General features: G+C 36.9%; 2 protein-coding genes and 1 pseudogene across 2 annotated transcripts; all 3 read left to right on the plus strand.

Moving 5' to 3' along the window:
- Positions 1-1,221: 1,221 nt before the first annotated feature.
- Positions 1,222-2,586, plus strand: LOC120141805. The gene is made up of 2 exons (XM_039156589.1): positions 1,222-1,572; positions 1,637-2,586. Exons 1-2 carry the CDS (start codon positions 1,222-1,224, stop codon positions 2,168-2,170), a joined length of 885 nt encoding a protein of 294 aa, XP_039012520.1. The 3' UTR covers positions 2,171-2,586.
- LOC120141806 (SH3 domain-containing protein 2-like) lies at positions 2,192-10,230 on the plus strand. Its single transcript, XM_039156590.1, has 3 exons — positions 2,192-2,495; positions 2,540-2,595; positions 10,075-10,230. Exons 1-3 carry the CDS (start codon positions 2,192-2,194, stop codon positions 10,228-10,230), a joined length of 516 nt encoding a protein of 171 aa, XP_039012521.1.
- On the plus strand, positions 9,842-11,421 carry LOC120141719 (annotated as a pseudogene).
- The last annotated feature ends 2,881 nt before the right edge of the window (positions 11,422-14,302 follow it).

Consider the following 14,302-nt stretch of genomic DNA (forward strand, 5'->3'; position numbering starts at 1 on the left):
CAAAAAAAGAATAATTATGGTAAAATAAGTGAAAAATATGCGTTGAAAAAAAGTAAGGGTGTAAAGATGTTGACTTGTTCTTTAGAGAATTAAGGATGTCTACAAAATATAGGATGAAGTTATCGGTTGTATCTTTTATTTTTTACTTAATACAAAAATAAGTATCCAAATTTCTCAAAATTAATGATTTGCAATTTTTTCGATAAAAATTAATATTTAATGTTTTCTTCATTATTGTAATCCCTTAACCCGTATCCGACCCGAATATGAGTCCAATGTGTTACATTGACTTTTTAAACTTTGACACTTAAAGAAAAACAGAAAAATTTTAAACTTTCATTAAAACAAAATACGTTAATTTACATAAAAGAGACCACAAAATAAAAAATCGATCAGAGCATTCGTAATTAACAACTTATTACATGCCAACACTTTATACACAACCAAAATACTTACTTTGTCAATTACTTCTGATCTAATCTATTAGTAGTAATGATGTCCTTGTCACTTCTATTCCTGCTCTTCTTGTTTCTTGGTACCTACGTGTAAATCACTTACATGCTAAGTCATAGACTTAGCGAGACAATAAATAAACATGTAACAATAGATTCATGGATATGCATTCTTACCATTTAATCATGATATTTCAATATGCATGTATCTATTACACTAAATATATACAATAATATCATGCACATATAAAACTCACTTTCTTGTGCCACTTTCACTTTAATTTATTTTTCATTTGCCCATGTACATTATTAAGAATAGAGATATTGAGTACATAGAGATTTTGCACTATGTTGTCATCACAGCTCGTATAATTCCCTCAAGGGGCACTGTATATTTGTCTCGAAGGACCACTAGATATGTTTTGAAAGACCACTACGTCCCGAATGACTACTGGATATGTCTCGAATGACCACTGAATATGTCCCGAATGATCACTATAACCTTCGACTCTTGACATGTCAACTATAACTACAACTCTTAGATCATATTTGACACACTTTTTTAATCATACAAATATACATTTATATAAATTATTATTATTATTTTATTAATACTTTTTAATATTTTTTTGCACCCTACCAGTAAAAAAAACCACCTACTCTACTACCAACTAAACCACTAAATGCCTATACCTAACCCACTCACTCAACTCACCCCCAAATTTCGCTCCTCACATCTGCTTCCTCCTCCTCTCGTGGCACTTATTAAATGTATGGTATTTCCACTGGTTCAAGGGGGAACCACGATATTGCCACGGCTAAACCTTCCTTGCAAAGCCCTCTGGTTCCAGTGAGGGTTCAAGTTTTATCAAATCAATGGAAATCCTCCCCATTTCTTAAGAGAAGCAATTTTCATTTGGGGTACCAGGAGAGCCACTGTGGAAAACTCCAGGTTAGAGCTGTTGCAACCTTCGAGCCAAAGTGCTTGATTCCAAAACAAGATGGACTCAACAATAAGTTACAACTCTTTGGAGATTCAATCCCTTCATCGACTCAGCCCGAACCTTTGGAGATCGGAGACTCGGATGATGAATTGGACGAGAGGGAAAAGTTAAGGCGGGTGAGGATTTCTAAAGCAAATAAAGGGACCACGGGAAAAAAAAGGCAGATCAGGGGGGAATTAAGATGGTTTCTTCGGTCTCGGTTCCCTGCCTAGGATCTCTTCGCTATTGAAAACAAACCACCAAAGCCAAAATCAAAGGGTTTCTTTGCCTCTTCCTCAAACTTCAAACGTTACTTCCAAATCTTGCTTGGCATTTGGATCTTCAATACGAGTACCTGCATTTTCAGCTTCTCAGTGGATTAATCGTAAGCAAACTACAGTCTTCACGAGTCATGCGCAACTTAACGAGGTTGCAGAGTTAACGTCGAATTCTGTAGCAGCAATCAACACGAAACCTAAAGTTTCATCGCCTAAGGAGGATGGTAAGAAACTAGCAGAGACTGCTATTTCGGATGTTGTAGCAATCTCGGCATTAATGGAACAAGTATTGGGCCTTGTTAAACTTGTTGATTCACGAGATATTATAGAGTTACAACTGAAGCAATCGGATTGTTATCTTGATGACGAGGAAGCAAACGACACCGAGGATTTTCTTCAAGCACGTGCTCAAATGGAGAAGGAACGTGGGAATCTGTTGAAGGCTCTTGGCACATAGGTCATCGAGCCACTAAGAGCAATGGTAATGGGAGCTCCTTCGGAAGATACGCGACATCTTGCTCAACGTTATGACAGAATGCGACGAGAAGCGGAAGCACAGGCAATCGAAGTTTCGAAACGCCAAGCAAGAGTGAGGGAAACGCTTGGAAATCCCGAGAACGTCATGAAATTGAAATCTGCAGAAACAAAACTGCAAGATCTAAAGTCAAACATGGCAATATTGGGGAAAGAAGCTACTGTGGCAATGACCACTGTTGAAGCTCAACAACAGAGGTTAACACTTCAGAGACTTATTGCTATGGTTGAAGCCTCTGTAAGCGAAGGCAAATATCAATTGATGAAGGCACTATAGTGGATGGAATTTCAGGTATTAATCCGAAACCAGTTTTGCAAAACCAAGGAGCCAACCATGACGCCGAGCAGGTTCTTTTTACACTTTTGATTTCTTATAATTTTAATCCTATTATAAATCAAAGTTCAAAATTCCATAGTGCTTTAACTATTAAATTACATGGCTTTGTCTTGTTGAATAATGTGTTAATTATTAAATTCTATTGCTTTGTCTTATTCCATAGTGCCTTAATTATTAAAGTTTATGGCTTTGTCTTGTTGCATAGTGCGTTACTTATTAAATTTCATGGCTTTGTCTTCTCCCTTCAAAGTTCAAATAATCGGGTCTTCTCAATTTCTCTTTGGCGCAACGCGATCATTGGAGTAAGTACCCGCCGAACATTGGCCATTGCTGAGACTAAGCGGGATTAAATTCCCTTTTTTTCATTCAATTGCAATTTAATTAGGGAGTGAATTGTGCATTCGATTGTCACTCTAAATTTTGATCTTCTCACGAATCACACAAAAGTTTAACATCCGCTCTTCTTTGTTGGAGAATTTTTAATCAATTAAAGGTAAGTGATTGGAATCAGATCTTTAAATTTTAATTTTAATTTTCGCAACTAAGACAATCGACAAATTAATTGGTACCAAAAGGGCGGTTCAAGGGTGCTAATTCTTCATTGACCGTAACAGACTCCTGAGCCCGACACATTTATGGTAAAACGCAGATCAGGTAAGATGGTGTCCGATCTACCTAAATATTTTTTAAAGTGATCGGTGGCAACTCTAACCCAATCAATTCCAGTCGAAGCTCAATTCCGGACCTAACCGAAAGACGACCGCGACAGCTTGACGACTCCGCTGGGGACATGTAAGTGAGCCAGGCCGAAATTAATTTTCGGTTGTTTTTTTATGTGAAAATGGTAAATTTAAATTTATTTATTCGATTCTAATTATTTATCTTTGATTATTTTTCAAATAAATAGTTGTACTGACGTTTTTTAATGTTTTCTGATTTTTCAAAATTGTCATCTCAGGCTCTATACCCGAGCTCTGAACCCTTTTAAGTGGAGGTGAAAGATACGCCTTTGTGGGAATTTATTCTCCGTATGAGTCTAGTAAGTAAACTTCGAGATTCATATACCTTAAGCCTTTGTGTGAATTTATTCTCCGTATGGGAATAAGAAAATGTTTCCTCTCGAGTTTAACTTAGTCCACATAAGCTTGTAATGGGCTTAGGAGTAAGGGTCTAGCAAGCCCAAGGGAGCACCAGCAAGGAGAACTCGAGTACCTTTTTAGAACCTAAATCGGGAGAGTACAGGGAATTAGAGCATACCCAAAACCTCATTCCAAACCCTAGGATGCTTTGTTTCCTACTTTACTTTCTCTTAAAAGAATGTGAACTAGACAAATATGCGGTTAGGATTTGTTTGAAATTAGTATGCGAGATAGAGATCATGTCCGGATAGGAATTAAAGCATGTGGGGTAGATATCATGTGGGGTATGATCTTTCATTTTTACTGTTGTTTTGATTTACCTCACTAACTCTTTTATTTTTTGTTCTCCTTTATTTTGTTTTCATCATTCGCATCATTTAAAAGAGGTATTGATCCACCAAAAAACGTGTTTGTTAAACATGAATAATCTACATTAATGGACAAATGGGTTGTAATACAAGAGATGAAAATACAAGAGGACAGTCTACAAGGTGACTATGTGTCACATTCAATCCAGAAGACGTGGTGCCCACAATTGAAGAGTGTATCACTCTGCTGCATTATAAAGGACTCAGAATGAACCGGGTCTATATCGAGCACAATGAAAGTCTATCTTTGAAGAACTGACTGGCAGAGGTTGTAGGGGCAAGATGAAGGTTACTGATCTTGGGAGTCTGTTAAACTATGTTTCGATATAACAATTTAAGGCAAAATGGTTTTTGGACTTGAATTGAATTTACAAAATGGTTTTTGGACTTGAATTGAATTTACAAAATGTTTTTAGACTTAATTGAATTTATTCAAAATTTACAAAAATAATTCAAAATTCTTTTAATTTACAAAATCACTGTTTGAACAGTAACCCGAGGCTCAAAAATTCCAGTTTGTAAAAGGGGAACCGATTCCCCCCAAGGGGGTACCGATTCCCTCACTGTTCATCAGCCCAACGGTCATAATATTTGAATATTATGAAGGGGTATCGATTCCCTATAAAGGGGTACCGATTCCCCCAATTCTGGGCAACCTTTTTGAGTAGAAAAATCATTCCCAAATGGCTCCAAAACATCCCCAACGGCTAGATATGACTTCAAACACATTCCAAGCTATAAATACAAGCTAAAGACACTTGAAGAAGTAAGAGAACAACTATCCAAGCAATCAAACACAAGAGAATAGTTTTTCAATCTTATTTCATCTTTCTCTTGTAAATATTTTGTTCTTGTGAGCTCAATCTTGTAAACACCTACCTTAGAGAGGTTTCCTTGTTTACATTTATTATCCTTTTGTAAAGGGGAAAGGTTCTAGCTTAGCCCGTGTAAAAGCTAGGGAAAGGTTCTAGTTTAGCCCGAAAAAACTAGGGAGTTGTAAGGTTATCTCTTTGTCCTCAAAAGAAAGAACAAATTAGTGAATTTGTTGGAAAATCCTTGGTGAGGAGCTAAGGTAGTGAATGTAGACTTTGGTTGATAAAGTCGAACCACTCTAAATCGCTGTGCAATTTTCTATCTTTCAATCTCCTTACTCCCTAAACACAAAACCATTCCGACCCCTCCTTGCAAACCGTTTCGGTTGTCGATTCGAGCTTCCGAAAATTCCAACAGAGTCCTTTCAAAGACAACAATGGCAAAACGATAGCTGAAATTGGAGACCATTGCTGACGAATTCAAGAAGCAGACAAATAAACTTCACATAATTCCTATCAATTGAGGGCTCCAATGATGTATTCGTCGGGAACAGGTTCAACAAAAGATAAAATGCCAGAGATGTCATTCGAGACTTCTTGGACCAGTACAAAAAACAACTCAACATTTGCACGGTTCATCCAGAGAAGCTGGAGTGGTTCGATATGTTATTCAACCGGTGACAGACGAAGGCAGAATACTAGTCAACTTGTCAGAAGCTGTCATGATACTTTTTTCTCTTAAAAGATAAAACACTTTTGTCCCCAATAAGGATTATTTACAATAACAAACATGTTTTTGGGTCAATGCCTCAAGCATTTCATGCATTTTTGCATCTAAATTTCATTTTTAAGTATTTTCATAAAGATGAAATTTCTTCATGTAGGATTTGAGGTAGCGTTCTTAATCACGTGACACCACATGGAAGCAAGATTTGAACAATTAAAGAAAAAATTAAAATCAATACAGTTAGAGTTTGTTTAGATGATTGTAGGACTGAACCTTCCAGAATGATTTGAGAAAATAGTCCACATATCTCGAGGGTTACGATGTTAATATCGTACACAATTATCACATAGGAAGCTCCGGACATTCCTCTGAGAACTATAAGGCACTGAAGCGCAAAATCCAAAACCTGATGGATTCAGGGGCATGTATAATCGAAGAAGGGGGTATTGCATCTACTATTTGCACTGAGAGCATTGTTTTGTTTGAACACGTTTTTTATCTTTCATGATCGCTTAATCTTTTAAACAACTGAATTTATGTTACCTTCTAAGGTGGAATAATTGAACGAATTTTAATCTTTAGTTCTTCGAATATTAAATGAATTAAATATTCTTTTAATTCTTCAATAATTATAGATTTTTGACATATGGCAAGATCAAACCTTTCTTATCATGTTCCAAGAAAAAAACAAATTCCCTCGATTCTTTACCCAGAATAATCCATAGAGAGTCATACTCATACATTTCGTTGAGTCAATAAAGTCACACCATTGTCTTTTTAGACTCAAAATTGACATTTTTACACCATTAAAACCCACGACATTGTGTTGTTCATTTGAACATGAGCACTCTTCTAAGACACAACTTAGAGCATCTCACAGGGGGCCTGAACATTGAGACATATTAAAAAAAGCAGAAAGAAGAATTCATTCGAAATAATTCTATCATGCATTAATTACACTGTTTTCATGTGAATAAAATTAATCCTGAAAATCTATCCCCCTGGGGATACCTTTTCTTTGAGGACTTCTATGTATGAAATGATGAACGACTTTCTTTCTTTATCCCTTCACAATAGAAGAATATATATATCCCTTGTGTCCCCCTTGGAGCCTATAGTATTTTTCTTTTGATTCAACCCTAATCAAGGATCACCCTCTACACTGGGGGACAAGGTGGAAGAAATCAGCTCACATGAGTGAAGACATCAGTCCAAATGAGATACCAAATGCCAAGTGCGAAGATCCAATCAGAACAAAAAAGAAAAAAGAAAAGCAAAAAAAAAAAACAAAAACAAAGGAAAAAGTGAAGAAAAAATAAGACAAGACACATATGCAAAGATTCACTCGATTCAAATGACGCGTCGATATTCAAATTATAAGATTGATCAAGCACAATCATTCCAGAATCACTTCACTCGAAGTTCATGGAACATCCAGAGTAAATCAACACATACGACTAGATTCAAATTGAGCAAGACAGAATTGAAGGCATTATAATGAATTGATCATTGGTTTAATACCCTGAAACACTTGTTTGGGCCTATTTATCCTTTTCTTTCATAACCATGAACCATGGCCTACATTACGTGCCTTAAAAGTCCCTTCTAATCATACATGGATTTCTAAACAGAAGAGGTTATCTTCAGATTTCATCCCGCCTGTCAAGATTAATCTTTATTTGCAAAAAGTTTTTAAATCTTTAATGCATGATAGAGAAAAATAACAAAGGGGGTTCAAGACGTAAATTCTGAATGATGTCTTGAAACCAAAGTAGAATTCAAGTTGAAAACCTGAAAAGGCAGCTAGAATATAAAAAAATGTGCAGCTCAGGCGATCACACAAATTCCTTGATAAAGCATCGCACAATCCGAGTGTGACCACGAAGGTTGGGAGTCGGATAACACTTCCAGTAGAGGAGCATGCAAGCTACCCCATCAAACATTTGAGCATCAAATGCCAAACCGTTGACCAAACATGATAACCTGAGACTTTTTATCCTTTATTTACTTAACCATTTCCCAAATATATTTTTGATCTTGGCACTTGTCAAACAACTATAATTTATTGAAGGATCAACAATGTAATTAATTCTTTGATATCCAATGAACTCTAGTTTTATGATTCGTCTCAATTGTAAAACCGTGAAATGGGCAATATTTTCAAAACTTTTGGTTGATATTTTCAAAATTTTGAAAATAAAAGAGAAAGAAAAACATTTTTTCAAAGCAAGATAATCTCTCTATAGTGGATCTTGGTAAATGACATGTGGCTCCCAGACACTAATCTCATGCTTAGAATCAATGTTGAAATAAATGAGGAACAATGGGGGCATCTTTGAAAATTCAACATCAAATGATTGGGGCATCTTTGGCGATTTAACATTGAATATTGGGGCATCTTCGGGGACTTAGCACCTTGATGCAAATTACCAGATTTTCTTAAGGTTTTTCCTTCACATGCAAGACCAACAGACAAAAAAAGGCTTCATCCAAGGGGTAAAACATAATTAATTCATGTTGCATGCATCTTAGACATACTTAAGAGCATCACATTTTTAGCATACATAATTTTTTGTAGCTTTTTTAGTCAAGTTTCATCCTCAAGATGAAAGATACTCGATTCAAAAGTACATTCAAAAGTTGATGGTGGTTGCTCGACCTCACAGCGAAAGAGCGGCTGTTTGACGAAAAAATAACTTTCTGAGTCTCGTTCACAGTCAATTTCAACTTCACAACGAAGGATATTGAACTCGAAGCGATGCAATTTGTTTGAAATTGGATATCAACTCCACGACGGAGGATATCCAACTCAATGCAACATACAAGATTGGATTTCAACTTCACGGCGAATGATATCCAATTCAAAGCTCAACTTCACGACGAATGGACTTCCCAGTTTCATTAAGAGCCAATTTCAACTTCACAGCGAAGAATATTGGACTCGAAACAATACAAACTTGGATTTCAACTTCACGACGAAGGATATTCAAGTCAAGGCTCAATTTCACGACGAATGGGCCATCCACGATTTCAATTTCACGACGGAGGATATCGTACCCACACATCCACAATTTCAACTCCACAATGGAGGATATCGTGATCATTTGAGGCTCAATTTCACGACGAAGGGGCTTCCCAGTTTCAGAGCCAATTTCAACTTCACAGCAAAGGATATTGGACTCAAGACAACACAAACTCAATTTCACGACGAAGTGGTGGCTGACTATCAACAAACAATTTCCCAGTTCCATAACCAATTTCAACTTCACGTCGGAGGATATTGGACTCGGAACAATACAACTTACTTGGATTTCAACTTCACGACGAAGGATATCCAATTACCAGGCTCAACTTCATGACGAAGGGGCCACCCGCGGTTTCAACTTCACGACGAAGGGAATCGTACACACAAGCAGCATCCATCTCTAGATTGGATTTCAACTTCACGACGAAGGATGTCCAACTCAAACAAGGAGTGTCTGTCAATAAACTTTCCAGTTTCAGAGTCAATTTCAACTTCACGGCGGAGGATATTGGCCTCGAAATAACTCAACTTACATTGGAGTTCAACTTCACGACGAAGGATATCCAATTCCAAGGCTCAACTTCACGACGAAGGGGCCATATACAACTCCAACTCCACAACAAAGGGTATCGTACCCTAACAGAGTGAGTCAACTTCACGACAAAGAGGTCATCTATAACACAACAACAACCAAAGTCTTCGTGTCAAGTCTCACCTTCATGACGAAGTATCTTGGGCCAGAAGACGATCCAAAAACTACTTACTAATACTATGAGTCCGATTTCAACTTCACGATGAAGGATTTCGTGCTCAGAATTTTTCAGTTTCGACTCAACCTCACGACGAGGGAGTTATTTCATGGTTCAATCCAGATTGACAAACCAATTATGACGTCGGATTTCAACTCTACAACAGAGGATATTCGATAAAAATGGGAATTCATCCCTATAATGAATGGTGTTAAATTTAGATACATTCACAAAAAGTGTGTCTTCTATCTTTGTCCTACACCCATTACACCACTATGGGCAAAGAAGGGCATCACACATTTTTTTGACCATACAAATATACATTTATATAAATTATTATTATTATTTTATTAATACTTTTTAATATTTTTTGCACCCTACGAGTAAAAAAAACCACCTAATCCACTACCAACTAAACCACTAAACACCTATACCTAACCCACTCACTCAACTCACCCCTAAATTTCGTTCCTCACATCTACTTCCTCCTCCTCTTGTGGCACCTATTAAATGTATGGTATTTCCACTGGTTCAAGGGGGAACCACGATATTATCACGGCTAAACCTTCCTTGCAAAGCCCTCTAGTTCCAGTGAGGGTTCAAGTTTTGTCAAATCAATGGAAATCCTCCCCATTTCCAATGAGAAGGAATTTTTTATTTGGGGCACCAGGAGAGCCACTGTGGAAAACTCCATGTTAGAGCTGTTGCAACCCTCGAGCCAAAGTGCTTGATTCCAAAACAAGATGGACTCAACAATAAGTTACAGCTCTTTGGAGATTCAAGCCCTTCATCGACTCAGCCCGAACCTTTAGAGATCGGAGACTAGGATGATGAATTGGACGAGAGGGAAAAGTTAAGGCGGATGAGGATTTCTAAAGCAAATAAAGGGACCACGGGGAAAAAAAGACAGATCAGGGGGGAATTAAGATGGTTTCTTCGGTCTCGGTTCCCTGCCCAGGATCTCTTCGCTCTTAAAAACAAACCACCAAAGCCAAAATCAAAGGGTTTCTTTGCCTCTTCCTCAAACTTCAAACATTACTTCCAAATCTTGCTTGGCATTTGGATCTTCAATACGAGTACCTGCATTTTCAGCTTCTCAGTGGATTAATCGTAAGCAAACTACAGTCTTCACGAGTCATGCGCAACTTAACGACGTTGTAGAGTTATCGTCGAATTCTGTAGCAGCAATCAACACGAAACCTAAAGTTTCATCGCCTAAGGAGGATGGTAAGAAACTAACAGAGACTGCTATTCCGGATGCTGTAGCAATCTCGGCATTCATGGAACAAGTATTGGGCCTTGTTAAACTTGTTGATTCACGAGATGTTATAGAGTTACAACTGAAGCAATCGGATTGTTATCTTGATGACGAGGACGTAAACGACACCGAGGATTTTCTTCAAGCATGTGCTCAAATGGAGAAGGAACGTGGGAATCTGTTGAAGGCTCTTGGCACATAGGTTACCGAGCCACTAAGAGCAATGGTAATGGGAGCTCCTTCGGAAGATGCACGACATCTTGCTCAACGTTATGACAGAATGCGACGAGAAGCGGAAGCACATGCAATCGAAGTTTCGAAACGCCAAGCAAGAGTGAGGTAAACGCTTGGAAATCCCGAGAACGTCATGAAATTGGAATCTGCAGAAACAAAACTGCAAGATCTAAAGTCAAACAGGGCAATATTGGGGAAAGAAGTTACTGTAGCAATGACCGCTGTTGAAGCTCAACAACAGAGGTTAACACTTCAAAGACTTATTGCTATGGTTGAAGCCTCTGTAAGCGAAGGCAAATATCAATTGATGAAGGCACTATAGTGGATGGAATTTTAGGTATTAATCCGAAACCAGCTTCGCAAAACCAAGGAGCCAACCATGACGCCGAGCAGGTTCTTTTTACACTTGATTTTCTTATAATTTTAATCCTATTATAAATCAAAGTTCAAAATTCCATAGTGCTTTAACTATTAAATTACATGGCTTTGTCTTGTTGCATAGTGCGTCAATTATTAAATTCTATTGCTTTGTCTTATTCCATAATGCCTTAATTATTAAAGTTTATGGCTTTGTCTTGATACCTAGTGCGTTACTTATTAAATTTCATGGCTTTGTCTTCTCCCTTCAAAGTTCAAATAATTGGGTCTTCTCAATTTCTCTTTGGCTCAACGCGATCATTGGAGTAAGTACCTGCCGGACATTGGCCATTGACGAGACTAAGCGGGATTAAATTCCCTTTTTTTTTCATTCAATTGCAATTTAATTAGGAAGCTAATTGTGCATTCGATCGTCACTCTAAATTTTAATCTTCTCACGAATCACACACAAGTTGAAAAGCCGCTCTTCTTTGTTGTGGAATTTTTAATCAATTAAAGGTAAGTGATTGGAATCGGGTCTTTAAATTTTAATTTTAATTTTCGCAACTAAGACAACCGACAAATTAATTGGTATCGAAAGGGCGGTTCAAGGGTGCTAATCATTCCTTGACCGTAACCGACTCCCGAGCCCGACACATTTCTGGTAAAACATAGAGCAGGTAAGATGGTGTCCGATCCACCTAAATGTTTTTTAAAGTGATCGGTGGCAACTCTAACCCAATCAATTCCAGTTGAAACCCAATTTCGGGCCAGACCGAAAGACGACCGCGACACATATAACATGGACTTAAATATGAATACATTTCTCATTTCATATCTTTTTCATCACTTTTCATATAAACACATATAATTATTTCCATTATTCCACATACATGGATTGTATTCTCTGGCAATGACATTCGTTCAGTTAATATCATATTAACACATAATGAATTATGTTGCAATCACTATAACAATAATATATGTATGTATGTACATGAGTATAGAATCATGAATTCAACTATCAGAGATAGACTTATCACAAGTCTTATCTCTATACACTTTAACTATAAAATGCACTCACCTTAGCCTTGCTTTGATTTCGATTCTAATCCTTCGATTGTTCCGGAACAATATTACGTTCTATATCGACATAGTAATACATTGATACATATCAGTATACTAATTGATATATTCTAAACCATTACTCCTTAGGCTAAAAAGAAAGTTATTTTCATCTTTTAATGAAGGTATGCATCGATGCACTCTATAGTGTATCGATGCATTCCATAACGTGTGCATCGATGCACTACCTGTGCATCGATGCACAAATCACCTTCGATGTTTTAATCTTAAGGGGGTGCATCGATGCACTACTAGTGCATCGATAAACTTATGGCATTCGATGTTTTTATTTTAAAGGAGTGCATCGATACACTTCATGTGCATCGATAGACCTTGAACAATTTCTGGGATTTTACCCTTGATGCGTCGGTACACATTGAATGTGTACCGATTCACTCTGCCCAGAATTCACTTCTTGAACCCGAAAGCTCATCCATTTTAGCTCAAATCCTTCATGTTTCATCCCCTTTTATATTCTTAACTCCAGTACACATACTTAAACCAATCTATACTCATTTATTTCATCTTAAACCTCAAAATTCTATCCTCCTCATGAAATTCAAGAATTATACCAACTTTGCAATATGATTTAATTCCACTTCTAACACTTAGTATGTATTAACTAGATTGATGACAAGTCAAATTTAACTTCCAATTCTAGATATGAACTCTATTTTAGGATTTCATTCAAGAACATCTAATCTTTAATCTCTTCTAACTCCATCATCCTTTGATTTTAAGATAACTTAAGCTTTCATTAAGCTTAGTTATCATCTAATAATAAAAAACCAATCTTAAATTTAACAAGAAAATTAATAATCAGAAAACTCAACTTTGTTTTTCTTCACACGCACAAGGAAGAAAGAAGAAGAAGAAAACTCTGGAAGCCTTTGTGTTCTCCCCTCTTCAACCCACGTGGATTAATATATAACCCTTCTTTACTTATTTCCTTGTAAATGACCCCTTTACCCTTCCATTCTTTCTTCATTTCAATTCAATCGTATACAATAATTTACATATAAATCTTTATATTATTCAATCATTCTATTTTAATCACCAAATTCTGTGATTTTACAATTTAGTCACTAACCCGGTATTGAGGATGTTACAAATCTCCCCCTTAAGAAAATTCATCCTCGAATTTTCATTACGCAAAGAGATGGGGGTACTTATTCCTCACGTCATTTTCACGCTCCCATATTGCTTCATCTACTTTGTGATTCCTCCACAAGACTTTAACCAATGGAATAGTCTTGTTCCTTAGTTGTTTAACCTCATGAGCTAATATTTGAACAGGTTCTTCCTCATAAGTCAAATCTGGTTGAACCTCAATCTCTTCGGTAGTCACAATATGGAATGGATTAGATCGATATTTTCTAAGCATTGAGACATAAAAGACATTGTGTTTCTTTTCTAGTTCAGTTGGAAAAGCTAATTGATATGCTACTAGTCCTACTCTCTTAATAATCTCATAGGGTCCAATGAACCGAGGACTTATTTTTCCTTTACGCCCAAATTTCAAAACCTTCTTCCAAGGAGAAACTTTAAGAAACACTTTGTCTCCCACTTGATATTCTATCTCATTTCTCTTTAAATATGCATACGGTATTTGTCTATCAGCTGCTGCTTTGATGTTACTCTGAATCACTTGAACTTTTTTTTCATTTCCTGAATCAACTCGAGATCAATAACTTCTATATCATTAAGCTCAAACCAATTCAAGGGTGTACGACATCTTCTTCCATAAAGAGCTTCATATGGAGCCATTTTGATGTTTGACTGATAACTATTATTATACGCAAATTCAGCAAGTGACAAATACCTTTCCCACGATCCTTTGAATTCAATTACACAAGCTCTTAGCATATCCTCCAAAATTTGGATAGTTCTCTCGGATTATCCATCGGTCTGAGGATGAAATGTT

This window comes from Hibiscus syriacus, unplaced genomic scaffold (assembly GCF_006381635.1).
Source record: "Hibiscus syriacus cultivar Baekdansim isolate YM2019G1 unplaced genomic scaffold, ASM638163v2 tig00110813_pilon, whole genome shotgun sequence".
Taxonomy (NCBI): Eukaryota; Viridiplantae; Streptophyta; class Magnoliopsida; order Malvales; family Malvaceae; genus Hibiscus; species Hibiscus syriacus.